The sequence below is a fragment of the Corvus kubaryi genome, unplaced genomic scaffold (assembly GCF_017639235.1).
Source record: "Corvus kubaryi isolate FWS band 111438036 unplaced genomic scaffold, C.kubaryi_AGA036_p1.0 71, whole genome shotgun sequence".
NCBI classification, from domain to species: domain Eukaryota; kingdom Metazoa; phylum Chordata; class Aves; order Passeriformes; family Corvidae; genus Corvus; species Corvus kubaryi.
Genome location: NW_024582059.1, coordinates 2,549,728 through 2,573,785, shown reverse-complemented (window position 1 = coordinate 2,573,785; position 24,058 = coordinate 2,549,728). Strand labels below are relative to the sequence as shown.

Genomic DNA, 24,058 nt, shown 5'->3' with positions numbered 1-24,058 from the left:
GGTAAGGTTGGAGTTTGGAATTAAAGTAAAATTATTATAAAAGAGGTTGCTTTAAAAAATGGTATAATGTGCTTTCATGTGTATTGTTTTCCAAAGTTTAAATTTAGTCAGTTCACAAACAGAATGAGGATTACTCTATCTCTTGGAGATTAAACCTTTCCTGGGATCAGGCTGTGCACTTTTTCTGGTTCACTCATTACCAATAATAATAATAATTTTGTGATTGCCTTTTGGTCAAGAACTTTGCTGTTGATGCACATGCTAGAGGAGATTAAAATTATTTATCTGGATTAAGTTTAATAGGTGTGATAAATGAGGGGAAATGTTTACTGTGTTAAGAAAATTTAGAAAACAGCTGATTTTAGATGAATCTGATGGCACCATTTAACATATTCCTTACTTCAGCAACCTGATTTTGGGTGGAAAGACTAGTTAAGGCATTTGTAGCACAAAACTAGTGTTTCTTTGATTAAAGAAGTATTGTTGAAGCATAAACTAATTTCAACTTGAAGGGACTGCTTTGACTCAGGTCCCCCCCAAAAATAACCACAGTAATAATAAATGTAACATTGATCTCATATAGTTGTACAAGAAATCTGAATACTGTAGTACAACCTGACTAATTGGTACTGCTTGTCATTTTCCTGTGGAAATTAGTGGGAAATTACCAATTTCCACCAATAGCAAAGCTGGCCTTGCAAGTAACTTTATATTTTTTAAATTCCTATCACTTCAAACTACAGTGGCACAAAACAAACCTGCATTAATTCTTTCCTCTTATAAGTGTGCATCCTGGCATATCTGACATCTAGAAGTAGTTAGGAATTCCAGCCAGCCTTCTATGTCTGTTCTTGTAAAATTGTATGTCAGTTGAAACTGCCTTACAAATGTATGTTGTCTTTGTCTTACTCCTCAGCTTCAGTCACATTTTAAAACATGGCTATACTGCTTGTTTGCTTGTATAGAAAGATCTGTTAGCTGGTGTTTCTGTCTTGTGTTTATCATGAAAACTCACTGGAAAACTCAGTTGGTTACATAGAATTATTTCTAAACCACTTCCTACTTGGTAAGGTAAGAATGGGATTGATAAAACAAAGAAATGTTCATTTGATGTGTGGTTTTGTGACTCACTGGATAAAACTGTTTATGCTGTGTGACTCCAGTAAGTTTTCAAACAACATCAAGGAGATATTTATTGGCACCGCTGTTTTTGTGGCACTGAGAGAAGAATAAATAAGTGTAAAGGAACAGCTGTTTGAAGTTCTTCTAGGAGAATTTAAATCCCATATTGTCCAACAATGTGAATGAGTCTGCATTTGAATGCTAAACCAGAAAGGTTTATAGTGCATATGGTACCTATTTGAATTTTTTAAACGTCTAATTTCTGCTGTGGAAATGGAGGCCAGCTTGAGTTATTTATTGTGGGATGCAGAAGGAAATCACGACCCTTTGCAGGGACATGTTAGAATCCCTGCACCATTCAGCCAGTTTTCTCCTGTCACACCTACTTAAATTTTCAAAGAGAAGCTTTAACGTATTGAGTGTGCTCTGGATCTTACTAGTTCCGAGCACTTATGACAGCTTTCAGAGATTGCTGGTGGCTCCCAGTAGATTGTAATTCTAGAAACAGGAGCCTGATGCTAAGCATCACCACCTGTTCTCCATTATTTTCCTTCAGAAGAAAACAATGCAAGTATAAGATTACATACTAATGGAACCCATTTTCACTAAATAGGTACATTTGGTCACATGTTATTTGGTGGCCCATAAAAGAAAAAGAAGGAAAATAGTAAGCTGTTTTCAAAAGGGAGAAGCAAATAAAACTTACGAGTTTCCTAACCAGGATAGCTAAACTGAATTCTTCCACAGCAGGTATACCAATATGCAATATGTAAGTACATACAGATTGCTTGTTGGAATGGCTGTGTTTTCAATTTGATTTGTTGACATATCCTAAAAGGCTTTGGACTTCATTCATCTCTTTGTAAATCCACTATAGAACTAGATTTGAACCTTTTTGGCATTTGCACTGAATTCCTATTGCTACTTTGCTTAAAACAATACAGGTCTCATCTCTAACCAAAGTTTCTCTACTGCCCCTCAGTAGAAAAAATTGTAAGCAGATATAGCATGGTTATAATGATACTTGCAAATTATGTGGTATCTGTTATATTCTGTTATCATTTTCCATACACCAGCATGGTCCCATGTTATATCTCTGCTATATGCTCCTGAGACATATATCTAGATAAGTGAAGGAATGTTTAAATGAACTCATCACTGCTTTTATTACAGGTGTTAGCATGTGCATGTAGGCTGCACATTTTTCAAGCATGGAAGCATGTGTATGTCTCCCTCCCTCGGAATCCTGAGCACTCCAGCATTCACATAGAACCTGTGATGGCCTGGCCTGCTCGGGGTACTCACCAGTCCTGGACTGAGGTGCAGGCCAGCCTCTAAATTGTACCTATATATCTACTTCTTAGCACTTCTTGTTGCTGTTTTTCCTTTTGCTAATACCTTATTCCCAAGACCATTCTAAAAAAAGCAGCTTTTTTTTAAAAGAAGTTTTTCCTGCTTGTGACACTTGGTGATTCTTCTCCAAGAGTCCATGTCAGACTGTTGGTAGCCTGTAAGTAGTTCTGCTTCTTGTAAACTCTTCAGTAAAAAGTGGTGGGTTTTTTGAGATGACATGCTTTTTGAGGCATTTTAGTTCCTGATTTTTGAAAACAAGGTTCAGCAGTTAATTGAATGGCAGCAAATGAAGGGTGACTTTACCCACTTCTTGCACCTTTGGAGAGATGAGGTGTTATTAGCAGTGTTTCTTTGCTGTGATCATGCTTGGGAGACAAACCCCTCAGTCAGTAACACCATCAGAATGAATGGGGCCGTGTGTGTAGGATGCTTTATAGCTACTTTAAGTCATTTCTGGAGTAGGTTTGGTGGCTGTATGAGGCAGCCTAAATGGAAGGACTGTCTCAGCTCTAATTACCAATGGAGAAAGACTTAGGATCAAGCCTTTGATCTGGTTGATTCTCTCAGATGTGTTTACCCTGTAGTATTGGACTGGAGTCTTAACTGAAGCTGAGGTTTTGCTCAGAGGAAGCAGAAGTAGATTTATGGAGTGCTCTATGGCTGCTTTTTCTGAATGAAGTACTGGTCTAATGACTTATTTTCATGCACTTGATTTGTCTTCAAATCAGATTATTTAAGCTTTGTAGGAGTTTCATTTCAGATGTACAAAATGGATTTTGGTGGACATTGTCAGACCATGACATTACTCAGTATACAGAGGAGTGGATGTGGTGTTTCAGAAAAAACGACAGACATGGTCTTGGCTTTTCTGTGCTCAAAACAAAGCATTTCTATGCCTCATTTCAAAAGTTTGTCCAAGTTGCTCTAAGTAACTGGAAGTGAATGCTTCCAACTAACACAAAATCTACATTTCGTAATTTTTCTCCTGGTATGTATTGATGACTTGCTCTTCAAATCTTTTCTCATGAGCTAAGTCTGTAATGAGTAAATCTATTGTGAAGCTTAGTAAAACCATGGGATCACTGTGAGGACTATTCATGTTAGGGAGAGATAGCAAGATCATGGCTTTTTAGCCTTTTGATTTACCAAATAACTTTAAACCTTCATTCTTATTTTGGCTGGGAAAGCCCCTTTGTTGGCCAGACACAAAATTTCCATTTGTTTACATCAGGTTTTTTCTCACAGAGCAGATAACAGCAGTGATGGATTCAACATCTAAAAGGTCTCTGGCAGGATGGGAGCCTGCACCCAGCCTGCTGAGCACTGTACAAATAGCTTTGCTGTTACTCATGCAGCTTGCTAATAAAAACAGTGATCTGGGAGAGTCATGGACAGAGTTCTGCCTAATGGAGTCTCATTTAAGCTGCGGTTTGCTGCTTTTCTTTTGAACTTCTCAAAAGTCCTTCTTGAGTTACACTTGATAGGAATGATAAGGATACTACTGCAAGTTCCTCAGCAAATCTGTAACACACAGAGCGTTTTTCCATTTAGATGTGTGTGTATTTACATGAAAGTTGGGTCTAAGATGGAGTCTCGTTTCCAGACTAGATGTACTTTGACTTGAAGACCTAAGATCATAAACTTTGATTTTTGGTGTATTGTAAACAACTGTGGCTTAGCCATCAGTGAAAAACAGCTGACACTGAAAAGAAATGAGGAAAGAAAGTCAGCAAATGTTTGTATAAATAGCTGAAAGTGGTGCTGGGGAGGATCCAGGCATTTGTATTTTTTTCTTAGCATGCTCTCCGTACTGGCCATCACTCTACAAATGGCTGGGTCTTAGTGCTGTGACAGATTGTTTCACTGCTGCTAGTGCTGATATTTGTCAGTGCCTTCCATCTCCCTTCACTGAGTTTTATAATGAAGGCTTAAAACTGCAGCAGAGAAATAGGTCAGTGATTGCAAGGGTGTGTGTGTAGACCTTTGTCCTCTGTTTAAAGAAAAATGGGCTAACTGCACTAAGATGTGCTTCTTCCTTTATTTTGCCAGGTCTCATGTTCAAGCATGGTAAGTCTTGTTAATACAAGATAAGGAAAAATAAGAAAATACTTGGAAAGGGATGTTTTGGAGCAGAATGATTATGTTCTCTCAGAACGTGTTAGAAAAATATCAAAATAGCAACGTAGTTGTATTTTATGTTCAAGAAATATTCTGACTTATACAGAGGCCTAACTGATGGACAGTATACTTAGGACATGTTTTACTGAGGGACTTCTCAGTATCTGTGCTTATGCTCTTTCACATAGTCAGTCTATAGGCTTCAGCATGATTGCATTGGTTTAACTGAGGAAAATATTTTTTTGAATTGAATAAACCTGGCTAAATATACTTACATTAGATAATAACTATGTAAGTACGCTATGTGCTATCTAAGGCTTGAGCTAAGTATTGAGTAATTCATACACCCTATTGTTGCAGCTGAAGATAGCCTGACACCCTCAAACCAAGAATTTTGACTGGTCATTTATTTATAGTGATGTAAACGTATGTTTTTCCTTTATGACATAGTTTACCTCTCTAAAATATGTTATCTCCTGGTTTTTAACCCTTTAAGATAAGCAATGTCTTGCCTTCAGGCCAGGTCCTGAAAGGGACGTGCTTAAGGGAGGTTTTGTTGGTTAAAATGATAACAGTGCACCAAAACAATCAGTTCCGGGTTTTCAGGCAGCAAGTAGCAGCAAGACTGCACCCCAGGGCCTCAGTTTAGAGAGCTCCTCTTAGTAGGCAAAGTGCTGATTGCCCCTATCTCATATGAACCTTTGAATTGTTTTCAATGAAAATCCACTAGATTTAGTAAACACTCTAACTTTTAAAGACTGGTGCTCAGTTACTTTATGATTTTCCTACTTGGGAAAAACTTCTTAGGACAATGGGAATTGTGCCCGTTTTGAGAATGAGTGGTCTGTGGGAAAGTGGTCATTTTCTGTTTGGATTTTCTCCCTGTGTTTTTTCACAAAACATGCAAACACTCAGGTGAATTTAGTCACTTTGGTATGCAAGGAGCTGCCCGGTGGGTTTTGCAGCTCTTTCAGCAGAGCAGGTGTGTAACCACCACTGATGTAACAGTTGGTTCAGTGCAGGTGGAGAGAGATCCTCAAGGCCAAGTGCTCGTCAGAGCTAAAGACATGACCCACAGGGCACCTTGCCAAGCAAATGTGTTGTCTAGTTGTTTTAATTCCAATGTATTCAGAGGAGTCCTGTCTCCTGGAGAGTTAGAGGAACAGGAAACTGAAAGGGAATTGCTTGACTTGGGAAATACCCTTCTCATGACTAAGGAAAACCACCCAGTGTTCATTACTTTTCTGTGATGAAGTACTTTTAATTCATGTCAGTCTAGTCTGCTTTTCTGCCTCCTTGACATGTAATAGGAAAATAATCTGTTGCCCAAGAGATGAATCATGTTTTGTGTACAGTAAACTGTTACAAATATATTATCAGAAGCATAAACATGTAAATAATGTCAAGCATCTGAGTAACTTCCCTACTGCTAGTAAACTACCCAAGACTTAGTTACAAATATTTTTATCTGTCTAATTCAAATTCTTTTTTTTGCCTCTGGCGTGTCATGTGAAGTATAGGAAAACAATAAATCCTTTCTCCATATCTTCTAGGAAACACTCTAGCAGGAAACCTTCCTTTGTGATAATCACATAGCCATGGTCAATATTTGGTTTCAACATGAAGTTTAGGGAGAACTCTGAACATAGCCATGCTCTAAAAGATTTTTGCCAGTTGTTAAATAGACTAAGTTTGTCTGTAAAATATGCTTTACAAAATCGAGATGTTTCTATAAAGTATGCTTCCATGGCTATCACTCAAAAGTAGGACACATTTTTTCCTACTTGGCTGGTAAATGTGGTCATCTTGATTTGTGTCTCTTTATAAAGGAGATAATTGTTACAGTCACTATCACTTATATTTAGCATGTCTGAAAGGAAGGGTACAAATTCAGAAAAAAAGAAATAATCATGCAGTTAAATTAATTATTTCTGTACTGTGCACTTCTTATGTGGCCTTGGCACAGCAAGCCATTTAAACCCCACTACCTTGGGCCCATCTGCTTGAAAGAAAGAAGAAAGAAAATAGAAAAGGCAGACAAAACCAATGAAGTAAAACACTTAAAATCTTCTCTGCCCTTGTTGGTTTTGCTATGTAGGCTATCTAGCAGGTAAAGAACTGATCATGTAGAATTCTAAGGAAGCACAGGACCTAGACACTGCCTCTGGGCAAGGTTACAATGCCAACAAGAGGAACTCATATATAGATTGACTCTGTGTTTGCACTCCAGGGCACTTAAATGTGAAAAATGCCTGCTAACGAAGCACGCAGTACCCTAGGAAATTTAGCTCATGCAGAATAGAAGTTGTCAAGAAGGTGGTACAATATTACCATAGTTCCTGCTTCTTTGCCTTTCCTAACACGAATCAGATATGCACTGAAGTTTTCACTATAATAAAGATGCGAGAACTAAAAAGTAGTATCAGGTTGCTGCATCTGGCTTAGCTTTAGAAGTGGAAATGTAGTAACGGTAATGGGATAAACGAAAGGGCCACCCACTATAAAATGTGGGTGACCAGTATAAGGAAAAAGCACCCCCCCGGCCGCGGCTTTTAATGCGTATTTATTCCAAAGGCTGTTACAAAGAAATTGTTCTCAGTCTGATGTAGTGCCAAACATAGGGGATTAAACTTTTTAATGACTTTTTGTTGACCAGCATCCAAGACATCTAGGAACAAAGCAGAGATTCTGTAACTCCACATAAAGAATATTATTTTCAGACAAGAAGAGAGTGCTTGAAAACATAAGTTCAGAAGATAGGGTAAAAGGTAGCAGGGAAGATGATAAATGCAAGTCTCAGTGGCAGAACCATTTATTTTGAGAGAACAGATTTATAGCTAATTCCATGTTAAATGCCAGAATTCTAGGTAATTGCATGCTGACAATGACTAGAATAGGACAGTGTCCATTTTGGCTTGATTCAGAAATTGTGTAGGATTATTCTTTCTTTTCTTTTCTTTTCTTTTCTTTTCTTTTCTTTTCTTTTCTTTCCCCTCTCTTTCTTCTTCCATTTCTATCAGATTAAGTCAGGCTTTTTTCCTACAAATTTGGTGTTTTCTGAAATCCTACCATTCTGTCTCTTTTGTGTCGTGGTCCCTAGCACTGAAGGAAGTCTTGCTTGAAAATGCAAAGGGGCCCATAAGATCGAGAAGAGGGTGTAGTCAGAGTACAGTGTCTGGAATGAAAGATAGTCCCCCAGTGACTATTCCAGACTGAAACCAAGAGCAGTCTCCACTAACTCAGGGACTCCAGACATAAATGTAGTCTGAAGCCACCCTGTTCTTGCCTCTTGGACTACATGTGCTCATTCTCTCTTCTGAGAATTGGGGGTCTGGGTTTGTTTGAATTAATAGTGAAGTCATTACACTATGTAAATATGTTAGTCTTCATCTGGTTTTACTCACAAGCTATTCTTGCCTTGCTGTGCTGTTCCCGTTTTCTTGTTTGTGCAAAATTAACCAGGAGCATTTTAAAAGAAAAGGGGGGAAAAGGGTGAATAGTGTTGAAACCTTGATTGCTACGTTATTTACCACAGGCTGAAGTTTGGTAGGCAGCTCCAACTTAATCATATAATAAGAGTACAATGGCATTTTTAATGAAGCTTTTAGGGATCCTTTCTCTTTCTCATCTTTGGCCTTCTTTGAGTAAACTGTGATAATTTGCCTTAATAGCCTAGTATTGCAAGTTTTCATTTTGCTCTTACTGAGGAGTCAGCTGAGCAGCAATATGAGTGTAAGCACTTCAGGGAGGTTGCCTGTGCCCTCAGGGGGCTGTGACCAAGTGTTTTCCCAGGACAGCTGATTATTTGCAGGTAGTCCCATTGCATAAGCACTGCTGGCTCCTCATCCAAGCACAACTGCTCGTAGAATGAGTCAGAATGAGGAGCTGCACTCTCATATTGTAATTCTTCCTGTTGCTATGAAAAGGAAAGCCCCAAGCTGCATTATTGACTTGTCCTGTTTCTCAGTCTCACTCATGCAGACCAATTGTAAAAACTGAAGAAATATTAACTTTTTTTGGTTTTTTTAATTTTTCCTTAAAACTCGTGGACTTCTGTGGCAATGCCTCTGAATCACCTGTGGTACAAGAGACTGGAAAGTGGGAGGTGGTGCACGTGCCCCAAAGTTGTTTGTTTGTTCTGACATTAAAGCTGGACTGATGGATTTTTGATGTCTGATTTCATTCTCTGTAGCTGCTTTGGCATTCTCAGTTCCCCTCGCAGTGGAGCAGTCACAGCCGTCACATTGCAGAGGGCTCACGTAAAACAGGAAAAGAGGGAAGGTGTTTGGAATATCAGATGACAGTGGTGGTTTCTGATGCATAGAGAAAGAATTGGGGATTGAAAGAGGCATATGAGCCAGGTGTTCTCACATAAATGACCATAAGGGAAGGAGACAATAATACTGACATTTGGTAATGATGTTAGGTTGTGGTCAGCAGTCTTCTGCTGAGGTGGAGACTGCAGTTCATCCTTCTCAGACATATGGCATCTGGCTGTCTCTCCAGCTGCCACAAAATCATGTTTGCAGGGCTGTCCTTTTAAATATGAGAACCAGAGAAAGTGCATTTTGAAAAATGGTGTCTTAAATGCTTCGTATTCTGCAATGCAAACTGTATTCTGTAAGGAATACCAAAAAGTCATTTCCAGGGTGAGGATTGCAGATGCTGAACAAATGTTTATAACCTGAAAACACTCTCCAGGCAGTGTAGCAGACAAAGAAGAGTTTCTGCACTGACTTCAGTAAGACAGGTTTTCCCCCTTGTTTTTCTAGATTTTATGAATGTTTGAAAGCAAAGGCAGTTTACTCGCTTAGCAGGAATACTAGAGAAGGTAAAGCTGTCATCTCATTTTTCTTGCTTTGTATATATGCTTACAGAGATGGCTCCAAATTAAAGCTCCACCTTGAAAGTGTGCCATGATTTGTGGATGTTCAGACCCAGGTGTTAAACAGTAACTTGCTGCCTGTTCCCAGCAATGTTATTCTACACCCAACCACATCATCTGTTTATTTCCCTTTGGTTTAGTGCCTGGTACTTCAGGAGCCATAGGGTCTGCTAGCTGTTTTCATCTGGGTAGTATTCTTAGTATTCCAACTGCTCATCCATCGCAGTAAACATATTTATCAAAAAGCCAGAAGAGTCTCATGCTGAAATGGATGATAAATAGCCAATTAGAGACAAAACTAAAAAGCAAAACCATCAGAAAAGGGGTGGGGAAAAGGCAGAGATAAAAGAGCAAGAACAGTCTGTTGAAAAGACTGGACATAGAACAAAGCACATGTTAACAAACCTTCATTTTTTGAGCAGCCTTTGGTGGTGCATTTGAAAATGACGTAAAATCAAGACCTGGAGGTTTCCTGTCACACTGATTTAGTACTACACTGTTGACTTCAAAGATTACGTAATATTGTTTTGATGCTCTGTTGTGATGCTGCTGCTGGTAGTTCACCAGACAATATGAATCATACACATTGTGAGACAGAGTCTGTAACATTTGGGGTCAAACTGACTGTTCCCCAAATTTTTGTACCTTCTATAGCCATGTCTTCTGTAAGGTCCCAGTTCTACAGAGCAGGAAGCTGCCTTCAAAATCAAGTAGAGTAGGTGGCTCATTATTTAGCTGATGCACTTGTAGTCTTTCAGATTACCTTCCTCCATATGTCCTTCTGAAGCCAAGGCCAGCTTTAAACAGACACTACGCCCTCCCAGTAGGACACAAAATGTAGGTAGTTCTGTAACAGGTGTAGAATTATGAACTGTAGAATAACAGGTTGGAATGATCTAGATAGTCTAGATCTAAAATGCTTGTTGAAATCCATGATGTGGGCTGGGAGATCCATAGGGTAACAGTGTGAGTGAGATCTCATTCAGGAAAAATCTTTGGAGGTTATTTTTCTGTCTGCACTGGGAGAGTCACCGCTCACACTGACTAGTGCTGTGTGAAATAGGGCAACACAGCTCCCCTGTTCATTTGGAGGTGTTTGTCTCCACCAGACGCAGCTACACACTCCCCCTAAGCACAGCTCCATGCACAACTGTCTAGGGCTTGCAGAACAGGATGTTGTTTTCCATGGCATTATTGTTTGGTCAAGGAAAACTTATGAGACTGTCCCTGTGAGTTCTGCCTGTTGGTACAGAGGGACCTCAGTGAGGTTTGTTTCCTGGTTAAGATCGGAATTTTCTTTGGCTCTAGGAAATCATGAGGGCTGAACTACTGCATGCTGTAGAATTGTTCTTCCCCTGGTGGTCTAGCAGTGGATTGAGAATTCCTTTGAAACATGAATATTTATTGTTTAATAATGCAGGCTTCTGGGACCATTATCCACACAGTTTGAAGGAAGGATCTTTGGAAGCTGCAGTACATGTATCCATGATGTAGCACTCTGTGAATCAGACCTCATGTTAGAGCAGTGTTGTTTTAAATTGAAGAGTTAAAAATAAATTATCTCTAGAAGAAAGTGCCTATGATTAGAGGCTGAAGATGGTGCTTTTCTCTTTAGGTCCGGCAGAGAAATGGGTCAGAGATATATTATTTTAATGAGAAGGAGGTTTGGTGAGAAAAATTGAATCATTAAACTTGCTATGGCAACCGAAAGAAGTAAATCTGTTTCATTGCAACTACTGTAAGTTTTTCTTTCAGGAACGGTCTGTGCCACAGCAGTCACTGAGAATTGAGTTTCTGGTTTCTCAGTCTGAGACAGGATCCATGTCTGGAGCTGTCTGAGAGCACAGCATGATTTCCTCTGTGGGATAAATTAACCATGGCTTTGTGCTTGCACACAGTGAGATCCCTCACTATCATCTATGCCTATGTTGAGCTAAGAATAGAAAAAAGCAACATCAGCAGTGCTGTGGGAAAACTACATCGCTCCAGATGACTGCTGATAAGCTCTTTTCTTGTTTGGGATTAACAATAAAATAGTAGTAAATAATGGTCATTTCTCATCCACATCTTAACCTACACATCTGCTTAGCAGCTAGGAGAAAGTTAGGCTGAAGTCTGTCAGAGGTGGATTTTTCTGGATACACCTGAGAAGCCATCAGTAAGTAGTTTAATTGCCTTGCAGGGAAAAAAAAGACAACCCACAAGGAGCAGGGAGTTTGCTTTGTTAGTTGGTTACTAAAAAGATTTGAATTCCCCTCTTACCCCCTCCATTCTGCTTTATCACATTCATGTGGTTCAGAATAAAGAGCTCTTATTTGCATTGTTACTAAGGTTTGTATCCTGTGAAATTATGTTAGGATTTCTCTCAGACTTCATAGAGAGGTTCTTCACTCTGTCTCCAAAGAGGCGAGTGGGACAAATCCCACATGTGATGTATTCATTTAGCTCTATAGGCCACATGTTGCATACAACTGTCCCACCAATGCTGGTCTGTTAAAAGCCAAAACAAATCTGAGATCCCAACTCAGAATCAGGCCCAACTGGGGAGCCAAACAATGACTTGCATTCTTTGTAGTTAGTCTTGACAGCGGGCTATTTGGTTAAAGCATATGTTTGCATTTCCTAATTTATTGGCATGCTTTTAATTTGGATTACTAATTCTTCAGAGAAAGAGAAAAGAAAAAGAAAACATGGCACCCCTGTGGCTATTTCATATGTTTGCTCCATGGGGATCAAGTCCTTGCTCTGAAAGATAGTTCTGTCCTGTCCAAAGCAGGATGGGAAGGAGAGACTCTCACCATGATTGAGCCAGTTAGTTGCTTCATTGTGCCTGATGGCTTTGGAATATTAAGCAATATGCCCAAGACTAAAGGGCAAACAAGCTCTTTTGTTCATCTCTCAAGTGGAGGTTGGAAACTCTGTCCTCTTGCCTATAGTTCAGGACAGTTTTGATCATCTAGCCGGCATACTGGCTGCAGAGAGGCCAGCTTCCATGTCCTTCACAGTCATTATTTTAAAATTTACAGAAATATGATTAATTGAAATAGAGAAAATAACCTTTTTTCCTTAAGTAACAAGTGAGTAATAGAGTGAGTTGCAGTACCAATTCATTTGTGGTAAGCTGTCTCATGGGCACTGTGTGAATATAAAAGATTGTGTAGATGTGATGTAGAAGAGATTTTGGCAGCAGCAGAAGACATGTCTGTAGTATGTGGTAGCATAGCCTAGTGGCACGGGTACTTGCACAGGATATGAATAAATAGGGATAGTACGTACAAGACCGAGTAAGAGCCTAAATTTGTTTTCTAACATACGGGTACCTGGGAAGCAAGGCCATTCCTGGGATAATGTACGTGTCCATTTCCTTGTCTCACCTTTGCAATATAGCTACTGCCTCTTGGCCAAGTGAGAGAGGATGACAAAGGGCTGACCTGGTAGCTCTGGAGAGCTCTCACTTTCTGGCTGTACAACTGGTCGAGGCTTTTCCCCTCTTCTTCAGTTCAGTCCCCACTATCATCAGGGGATGATTGTGTGGACCAAATCCGGCAGAGTGTCCAGTACGGTAAGTGCAGTGATACTGTCATTTTTGTGATGCATGAGACTTCATCTGTCTTACTGAGTGCTGCTTGGCATCTGCAGTGAAAGGCTAATGGACAACTTCCATGCTGTTTCTTCTGCTGGGAGTGGTAGTAGCCATGGTTTTCTGCCAGGACTGACTCTGCACTTGGACTTTATGACGTGTTTAAAAAAAAAGTTAACTGCTTCTGGGGGAATCACTACTGATATCTGTTCCATCAGAACACATATTTAGGCACAGCTCCTCTCAGCGTTGAAGGTGAGTGTGAAGCCAGCGGTGTCTAGGACTGCTTGTGCTGGATAAGTGATGACACAGCCTAGGTAAATTTCACTGACATAGTTAGCTAGTATGGCAGGGAGTACTTCAGCATAAAAACAAATGAGACCTCATAATACGAACAAATGAGAGCCTGGTGACCAAGACCTGGCTGGGAATATTGTCTTCAACTATTTGCTGGAAGCCATGCTGAAATTCAAGACCTTATCTCCCAAAGCTCAGTAAAGTATATTTGCCATCAGTCTCCCCACCCTTCAGCACATTACAGCATCTGTCTTACTCTTCCCCTGGAGTGTTTCTCCATTACTTTTTATAGTGCCAGACAGAGAGACTCAAACTGTTTGACTTCTTAGCACAGCAGTCTCACCACTTAGTATTGCTACAGCTTGCAGTGAAACTCTGTCGTGCCTATAAAATACGTGTGATAGCAAATGACTCCAGAAAAAATATCAAGAAAATGTCATTGCACTGAGAAGAGGGGCTAAGAGGTCCTCTGTCAAAAGGGGAAGACAAAGGTAAACACAAACCTCACTGCTCAAATCATGGGAACGACATTACCCACTTAGTCACAAAATCTAGACAGTCAGTTCCTTACTCAGCCTTCCTGGGAAGTCAATAAAAAAAGGAAGATCTACAGTAGCCTGGAAGGACTTGTTCAACTATAAAAATCCCCAACTTTTCTCCTCTATTGTCTGCATAATTTCCCTTGAGTACTTCTATCATGCACTCATGGAATTTTGAATATAAATTCAGGAAGGGAAGGAATATTCTCTCTCTTCAAGAGAAAAGTTCAACATTTCTGTGTTGTTGTGACCTTACTGGTAAAGGTTAGTCGTGGTGGACTGATGCAGGTGACATTTTGGCACAGCACAAGCAGCACCCATTTCAATACCTAGCCTGAATCCTCCAACATTGCAAAAATCCCTTTGCTGTAAATTTTTGGACAAGCAATCAACAGTGTCTTTTATACAAGGATACAAAAATAATTGGAATGGCTGAGGAAAAAACATGTCAGTAAACAATGCTCCTAATCAGACAACACATTCTGAAAATGTGACTCATTATCACAGGCAAATCTAGTTTATGTCATCCTACGGGTGACTTGATTGCCTGTAACTGGGATAAAAAAATAAGATTGTTTAAATGCAGCTTCAGGGAGTGCTACATATTTTATCTCAGTTTCATCTGGTTTCCCATGATATCAAAGCTATGTTTAGTGGATAGAGATTTACAACCAGAAAATGATACGTATAGCTGAAGAATGTGAAGGGATGATGTGCCTTATAGAATTAGTTATCATTGCTGGGGAAGTAGAGCTGGTTTACAGCTTGCTTCTTCCCTCTGCATCTGGGACTGATCTGTGTCTTTGTGTTGTATATAGGAAATGTTCTCCACAATTCTCTGAACGTAAAGACTCTGTACCAGGCGCTGTGGTGTAGGAGATTTTGAAAACCTTGACTTATGCATAGACAATAGTTAACATGCACATTTTTAAAAGTGTGTTTTCTTTACCCTGTATTTTAAGAAAGAAATATGCCTAGATTGACTCAACTGACAACAAAGGAATAATTATGGATGCATTTCCCTCCTGCTAGCAAAGGCTATGTACACAATATATTATTTTGTTTTATTTTTCTCTTTTAATAATGAATGCTACTCAGCAATAGAAATTACTTTCCTGAGAGCAAGAATTATTCCAATGAATGTCTAGTGACTAGGAAACAGACACAAGGCTATATAGGCATTTTTGTTTCAAGGTCCCTGTGATTGATAGCCAGGCTATAAATGCGTGGTGGTTTTGGCAGATTGAAACAGTTGATGGCATCAGGCATTTGCAAGATGGTTTTATATATGACTGGTTCACTGGACTTGCTAGGTGTTGTCTGAGCTACATGTAACAGAATTTTTTTTTTATGTGCTGCGTTCATTTGCCTAAGGTAGGTTAGTTTTGGCTTATTGTAATTCAAAAGTATTATTTTTATTTAGGAATGGGCTCTAGATTAGGAAGAAAGGCTGGGTTGTGTTGATTTCCCTAGCAGTTTTTGAAGTTGTCTTTTATTACTCTTACCATTCTCAAGGACAGAGCTTAGAACTGACAATTAGATGCATATCTTGAAATTTCCATGTCACTCAGCTTAAAAGCCAAAAGTAAAGCAATCACTAGATAGGGTATCTGAGAGCATTCATTAGCACCATTCAGGATCAGGGAACTCTTTTTTTTTTTGAAAAGCTATTTGAGGAACCAAAATAAAACTGCAAGTAGGCTTCTTGCTGACAAGTTGCAGGTGTATACCACATGCCCATATTGGAAAAAAGATGTGGTTATGAAGGTCTTGATGACAGACAAGGGTCTAAAATGCCTTCATCTCCAGGTTTTAGCCAGTCCATCTGTTTTTTATTTGCATTTTCTCCAGCTAGCAGAGTTAATATTATCTAAACCCAGTATAACCATGCACAAGTCTATATAAAATCACTTTATTTTGCATTGGAAGATCCTTAGGTTAGTAAGGTATCATTTAAATCAGGGACGTCTTACTTTTACGGTAACTGTATAATAAATTTTAAGTCAGTTTTATTTATTTATTTGTGGAAAAATGAGGGAAAGGAGTGATGAGATTGAGGGAAAAGCACTTTAGCTCTGCTTCGCAAGAATAAGTAGAATCGCTTATGCCTTAAGAGTACCAAAAAGGTGAGTGTTTGCATTTTTCTGTTATTAGTACTCCTAGCTTACAAGATCTGTCCTTCTTTGATGTTCATCCTCTTGAGGAAATGTTCGCTCTTAAGGCTAAAAGACTTCCACATCCTTCAGATTACTCCAAACAGCTGCACCCTGGAAAAATTCTCAAAGCCACATATTCAGAGGGCAGAAGTAATGAGACAACAGCACTTGGGAAATATCCAGCCAGCACTTCTGGTACTGTGAAGTAAATTTTGACAAAGAAAACAACTCATGAAGTAACATGAAAAACGGCTTAGTTTCCCCTCCAACTACTGACATTAGAGAAATTTGTTTGGTTTATTAGAAGACCTCTTGTTTCTTATGTGATTCTCAACAGAATGGTATGAAGATAGATAAATAAGAGTTTCTCCATATAAAGGAACAATTTTCAAAGTGAATTGTCAAAGGCCTCGCAGTTTTTCTTTTCTGAGAGCAATATAAGTCTTGATTTAAAATATGATTACAGAAAAGTAATCATTCTACACTGCAATGATGATGTTGACCTTTTTGTTTGGGGTGAACAATTTATTGAAAAATCATTTTGAAAAGCAGCAGTTTTATTTCTTTGAAATACTGGAGAAAATTAATTGAGGAAGTGTACACATAATTTTCCAGGAAGTGCACAGAATTTATTGTCATCTATTTTATCTCAACAAATTCCTCAAGTATAATTTTGAGGAATGGGGAAAAAAAAATCTGTAATTAATTTAATAGGCAGTAAAATTAGATTCAGAAAGATAGCATAGTTGTAGCTGTGTGGGAGTCAGCAGAAAGCATCCTGGAATGTGGCAGTTATGTGTTATTACGTCTCCTTCAAGCAGCTTGTCTTTTCCTTTTGTAGGAACAAACTTTATCGGAGAATGCAGTGCTTTTGCATCCTTTTTTAAAAAGGCTGTTTTCCTGTGAGTTAATGCTGGCTCTGATGAATATAGAAGAATTGTATACCCATGTATCTGCTTGCAGGGAATTATATGTGCAAGATATTTTGTGCTCTATAATATATTCCATGCTGCATACCATAGGGTGTTGTTTAGCAGGTGGCAAGTTTAAGGAGTATTCTAAGACAGTAAGTGAACTAAAGATTATCAAAGTGAAATGGTGACCAGTGATATTTGTTCACTTCCAAGGAGTCCCACTGGTGTGGGCCAGGGACAAGTGGTGCAGTTGCAAAGACATTTGAATGACTGCAATGCAGATAGTCACTGTGACGACACTAAGCTTATTATCAACCAGTGTGTTTGACAGCTGTCAAAGGAAAAATGTCTCCTTGGAGTTTCAAATGAAATGTTGCCTATTGGAGGGTGTGTTTCAGTATTTTTACGGCTTTCATGACCCTGTTGATTCTTCATTGTGGAGTTTTAAGCTCTTGTCTATGAATCCGATCCCTGAATCCACAAAAATATGAGATCTCTTGTGCCCACATACATTTGAGATAAGGAAAGATTAAATTACGAGTGAGCAGGTTGTATCTCTCTTATTCTTTAAGCAATGGCCAGCAGTTGTGTGAGCTTAAAAATTGATCTATGGCTGCAGTGGAGCCTCCTTAGGTGCATCTCCTAGCCCCATGAATTGTTACCTCAGGTATCGTTTTATTTTGGAGGTTTTGGTGATAGTTTGTTTTCTTGTTTTTTTGTTTGCTTGTTTTGTTGGGTGTTTTTAATGGGCTGCATCCGTTCCTTGTACAAAAGAGTGCCTCACTGTAAACCTTTCTGTTCCCCACTAGGCCTATCCTTGTACTAACGACAAGGAATGCGAGGTTGGGCGGTACTGCCACAGCCCTCACCAAGCCACGTCTGCGTGCATGATGTGCCGGAGAAAGAAGAAGCGCTGCCACCGGGATGGGATGTGCTGTCCCGGGAACCGCTGCAACAATGGTATGGCTGCCAGCTCTGGGCTTTTCTGCAGAAAATCAGCCTTTTGACATCATCTGTTTCTGTGTGTGTGCCCAGCAAGTGTTTTTTCCTGGGTGATGGCACTTCTATTTCTAAACCAAGAAAATTTAGTCGTCTACTTCATGCCAATCTGCCTAATTTTCTTGAATAGTATTTCTATGTTTAGGGGTCAGGTACTACCAGTCTTTTTTCATATTTTGTGGTGGGAAAACACAAAAACACTGCTGCTGCTGCCTAAAATTACAGCTCTATATTCAATGTGGTTTGATCCACTGGAAGACTGCACAGAAGTCATATTTTAAGGAAGCAAAGGAGACTTCATGAATCCTGAATCTACTCTGGCTGGGGAGGGTTATAACTATACTGTTTGCATTCCCATACTTTCCTCTGGAGGCTGGAGAGACATGTCTGTAAGGAGGTCTCCAGGGGCTCAGACCAGAAAGCCAGAGTGATAGAGAGAGCATCTGACAGTGAGTGAAGCAGAGCTGTTGTGAAGCTAAGTGCCAGGAACCAGAAGTGAACGTGTGATTGGAGCTGAGCGTCACTGAGGTCAAACCCCAGTGCTTTCATCATCCTGACCTGGTCAGTGCATGTCTCTCAGCTGCTTTTCCTCTTATGCAGATCTTTGAGTGACTGTCTTTTCCTTGCAGGTATTTGCATTCCAGTAACTGAAAGCATCCTTACTCCTCACATCCCTGCTCTAGAAGGGCCACGCAACAAGAAGAATGGTCATTATGCAAGCAAGGATTTGGGATGGCACAACCTGGGGAGGCCCCGATCCAAGCTGTCACACATAAAAGGTAAGATCACACTTGGGCTGGACTGCTCTGTTCCTTCATGTCATGAATCATATTATTGCTGTTCAGATACAGTGGTGGAAACCAGAAATAGGCAGTAATTTCACAGGGAGTGAATGTCTATTGTGAGAATTCACAGCATGACTCAGAAAGTGATGTAATGTCAACCGACATTCCTGTGATTGAAACAGCATCTGCTTTCTTCTCTGTATCAGATGTGGACTGACAATCATGTTATCAGTTGTGCAAGACTGAAGACATCCTCCTCTTGTAATAGCCATGTAATTGAACACTTGTAATTGTGCTTACAATCCTGTAGCAGAATTTCTCCTTACTAAGTCTTGTGTTTACATCCTTCAAATAGCCACAGGTGGAAATATCACCTCTCCTTTTTCTGAGTTTCATTTGCATAAGTCTGCACTGAATCTGTACTTTCATGTTTTCCCATGAGATAAAATAATTTGGTTGCTCTTTTTAGGACATGAAGGAGATCCCTGCCTACGGTCATCAGACTGTATTGAGGGACACTGCTGTGCTCGCCATTTCTGGACCAAAATTTGCAAGCCTGTGTTGCATCAGGGGGAAGTGTGCACCAAACAGCGCAAGAAAGGGTCCCATGGACTGGAGATTTTCCAACGATGTGACTGTGCCAAGGGTTTGTCTTGCAAAGTATGGAAAGATGCAACCTCCTCTTCTAAATCAAGACTTCATGTGTGCCAGAAAATCTGAACAAGGATTGGGAAATAGTAAAAGTGACTGTGGCTTTATGTGTTTGATGCATTATGGCATGGTGGAAAAAGGGGACTGCAAATGAAAGTGGAATGGCTAAAGTAACAGTTAGAGTAGGAGTAGAAGTCACACCAAATGCATTTCTTTTTGAGCTGGTGGTAAACACAAGTGTAGCTGGGGTTCGCCTACCGCCCAGTTCTCCTGTAAATAATTCTACAGTTTGTGGGAAATGCTAGTATGCAAGCAAGTAGAGTGGAAATGAATGTCACCTTACCTTGCTGTGTTGTCCCATGATGTTTCAGGGGTTCAGTGTTAGGGCTACAGTGGGTCTCCAGCGTGGTAAGGATTTGCCACAGAAATTGTATACATTGTACTCCTATAGGAAGCAGTGCATGCCAGGAAGACTCATCTGTCAACACATTATTGGCCACATTGCAGGTGTAAGAAATGAAATAAAGTTACTGTGAATGTCCACATGCCCTTGTTATTCAGGGCTGACACTTCAGCAAAGAAAGCACTCCTGCAGGACAAGAGTGCTATGTTTTGCGGGCCCTTATGAAGAAGGTGAAAACTGGCTATCTCAAAATTTCAAAATAGCAGCAGTTTATCTAAGAGGAGGCATTTAAAGAGGTTTTGTTTCCTATACATGGGTAAATTGAAATGCTTTATGTAGTTCAATGTCATAGTAAGGCACTTAATCACTTGTATTTGCCTCGTTTACTGCTAATATACATTGGGTAGAACAGATGAAGCAAGTATGTGTGCATGCTGAATCCAGAATTATATACAGGCAGTTCCTCATTAGTCCTAAATATACTCTCCTTGCCTAAGCGTTCTTGCATTATAGACATTTCCAAAAGAAATAGCAGAGTGTTGAAGTGCTTAATATGAAAAGCTTTGAAGTTGCTTCTCTGTTGCTGTAATAATAGAGGATATAGACATTTGTTGAGGTGTTTCGAGCATACTGCTACAAGCTCAAATTTTTACATTTTATGGGACTCTGCAGCAGTATAATGGATTTGTTCTCAAGACAGCAAAGAAAAAGGAGTTGGATCTTTTGAGCACCTCGTCTCCTGCAGAAGAGGATGTAAGAAGATGGTATGATCACAAATGACTTGTTAAACATCATGTGATGCCACAACATACCAGCCACCAGCACATATTTGGCCTGAAATTGAAGTCCTCTCACTCTGGAGTGTTCTGCCAGCAATGATGGAAATACACAGACTGTGGAAACAGCTGCCAACCCTTCATTGTTTGTGTCCTGGTTAAAAAAAGGACAACCTCTGTTCCCTGACTTGTCTCCCAGGTCTTTTCAAACTTCTAAAATTTTACTTGTTTGCAAATATTCTTTTGTATAAACTTTGGTAAAGAGACTGATATTACTTTAAAGAAGTCTGATTCTATAACTGACCTACTGCTAAGTTGTAATTACCCATTTATAATTACCCATTTTCATGTTCTGTAATACAAGAGACTTTTCTGTTTATTCAGTTCTGAACAACATGGGCAGACCAGTATGTAGTTTAACTCTGAAGACCATGCCACCATTACCTGACACCTTTTTCCACCAATGGGATGCTTTAAAGCTTTAGCTTAGCTACACCACTTGACTCAGCCTTCCTAATTAGAGCACAGACCTCAGCTACATTGCCCTTATGTTTTGCAAAAGTCTGAAGATAGAGTATTTCACACACCTCTTTCCCTACTGGAGTTAGTTTTTATTGACCTAGAGGGACTGCTCAGAGACAGGAGCTTCTGTTTTATAATAGTCTGAGTTCTGTCTTGGAGTCCTATCATCACAACTCTGCTTACTCCAGTGTTTTCCAAAGTCACTGGAACAGGAATAAGGCTCAGAAATTTCAAGATACTAAAAAAGTCCAGGAACCAATTTTGCAAGTTTTATTTACACTGACACAGCACATGCTCAGCAGAGGAACTCAAGTGGTCTCATTGTCACTATATAAAAGAAATTGATACCCAGCATGAAGAGGGTGGTTGCAGAAATGGGGTCTCAGCAATTTTTAGCTCTTCTTATCATCGGCCTACCCACCATCTTGCTCTTGCAAAACACAGTTACTTGGGATAATTTATTTACAGGAAATGTTTAATGAGATGTATTTTCTTATAGAGATATTTCTTACACAAAGCTTTGTAGCAAAATATATTTGCAGCCTGTTGACTTTAATGTAGAAAAATGTATAATAAGATTAAATATATTAAATTTCCTTTCACATTTCTCCCCAAATATTTTATCCATATTCTTTTCCTTACCTGCTGCTTAAGAAGAATAGTTTTTTTTTCCAGAAAGCCATGCAAATCAATTGAAAAAAAATTGTGTATCTTAGCTATGCAAGTAAATACATCTGATTCTACTTGTGTCTCTTTGTAGGCTGACTTTTGGTAAAAAACATGAAGGTCATCTTAAAATCCCCATACATCATTTCTAAAAGCTGCTTTAATTGACAACTACCTGTATGCTTCTCTTGGGTCAGTTTACACCTAAACACTCAAGAACACATTTTGAAAATAATGCACCTGATTGTGTAATGTAAGATCAGCCAGGTTAAATAGGAAAGGTGTCCAGACACAGTTCCTGGGCAGTGATACATACCAGAGGGACATACCAGATGGATAAGGGTGGTATTCAAATTACATAGTGTTTTGTGAGAGGCTACAGCATGCAAATACACTCCTGCAAAATCTATAACTAGCAATTCTGAAATGGCAAGTTACAGCATTCAGCTCTAATACCATGAAACAATCCATGTGACACAACTGAGAATACTGTTAATAAAACCAGCCAAGTTTTGATCCCAGGAAAACTCCTGCAGAGCACAATTAAATATTGCAAAATTATGGCTGTGGTTATTGAGCAATGGTCTTGATATCCCTGTTACTTGTTTCTGGTAACCCTTTGCTCCAACAGATGTACATTTGGAGGACGGAATGGTCTCCAACTCACACGAGTGATGGTATAAAATGAAAAGGTTTAGCTACTGTCATTTGCAATATTTGGTTGGTGGGCCTTTGAAAATTCCAACACTTTTAACATCAACATAATAAAGTTGTGAGCATTTTGAGAGCCCAATGACTTCAACAGAGGCTGCCAAAGCCTTCGGAGATTTAATCTGGGAACAAAAACAATAGGCACAGGCAGTTCCTTGCACACCACAAATACTGAGCCACATAGCTGAACCGAGTAGCATGCAAGCAGTTTCGTAAGACTGAACTTTGGTTGTTTAGAAGCCAGTCAGTCAATGTTTTGTGGAAATATACATCAGTTTGAGAATAAAAGAACAGCTAAATCTGGGGATAATTGCTCTCACTCACTGTGTCACTCATCACGGGAATTAAGAATGACTTTGGTTCAGTAACATTTCAGAAATCTGCTGTTATGACACAAGTACACAAGATGTTATTGCTGAACAATTCAAGTAATTTTCCTATTAGCCTAGAATAGCCTCAGCAGTGCAACAGCTCTTTGGAAATACTTATTAACTTTCCTAAAACTAATGGATTTTTACTCTATAACAACGTATATTTGATTTACAGTATAAATGTGGGTGTATATCTATTACTGTATTATTTGCTTAGTCTCATGTTGTTTGCAACCTATAGTATTTATGATTTTAAACATTTTTTAATGAAAACAATTAAAATAGATTTATCTGCTTACTTCTATAACACTTTCAGCAACATACATCCAGCACCTGACACCTAAGCCAAAATTCACCAGAATTTAAGCCATCTTTTGCATATTCTGACTTTCCAGCTCATTGTCTAAGCAACAGCAAAAAAGCCCTCACCAAACACCTTCTTAGGCAGAGGCTGAGAAGAGACATTCCTAAACTATTCCTTGTCACCAGCCTTCTCTGCTTTCACTTTAGAGCTCTGCATCATCACCCCCACTAGCAAAAGTAAGAGCTATCAAAATTTGTGTCTTTCACCCCTTCCAGTTTCCTTTCCTTCTAGGAAAGCCATTTAAGAAAGAGATCCTGAAGGCCAAAACCAGTGGAAACTCACATAAAAGAGGCTCTAAGATCAGGCTTTTAGGAGCTTTGAGATCTATCCTCTAATTTTCAAAGACTTAAGAGAATTATGTAATATTGAGACCACATTTGCAAAAAATAAAGAAACCTTGTTCTTTGGATTGTCAGTCATGTGTTCTGAAAATAGCTGCCCACAGTGGGGGAGAAAAAACAAACTCTTCCTCCTCATCCAGGCAGCCTTACCTGTAGTGCCTGACAAAGGGAAAGCAGTTGTTTTGGATTTCTTTTGCTCTGGGCACAGTGCACACAAAGGCATCATTAATTTTGTTTTTAAATCACATTAGTAATAAAGTTATGGTTTCTTACCTTGATCACCAGTCTGAGGTATGGTCTCTCTCCTTTGCTGCATGAGACAGGAGCAAAGAAACAGAGTTAGCTTCTGTGCTCCGTCATTTAAATCCTAGTGTTTCACTGACATAGAGACTTTCAGCTCAAGTGCCTTATCAGCAATACAGTTTTTCAGATGCTCACCACTACCAAAGAGTGTTTACAGTACAACACAGACCCTATATCCATTCTTACCATTTGTTTAGGTTCA

General features: G+C 39.4%; 1 protein-coding gene across 1 annotated transcript in view; it reads left to right on the top strand.

Annotated features, from left to right (window-relative positions):
- DKK2 (dickkopf WNT signaling pathway inhibitor 2) overlaps positions 1 to 23,831 on the top strand; it is a 41,179-nt gene extending 17,348 nt beyond the window's left edge. Inside the window, exons 2-4 of the mRNA XM_042049874.1 lie at positions 17,774 to 17,924; positions 18,593 to 18,742; positions 19,218 to 23,831. Coding sequence (XP_041905808.1) covers positions 17,774 to 17,924; positions 18,593 to 18,742; positions 19,218 to 19,468 — 552 coding nt within the window. The 3' untranslated portion in view covers positions 19,469 to 23,831. The remainder of the gene's footprint in view (positions 1 to 17,773; positions 17,925 to 18,592; positions 18,743 to 19,217) is intronic.
- Positions 23,832 to 24,058: the final 227 nt, after the last annotated feature.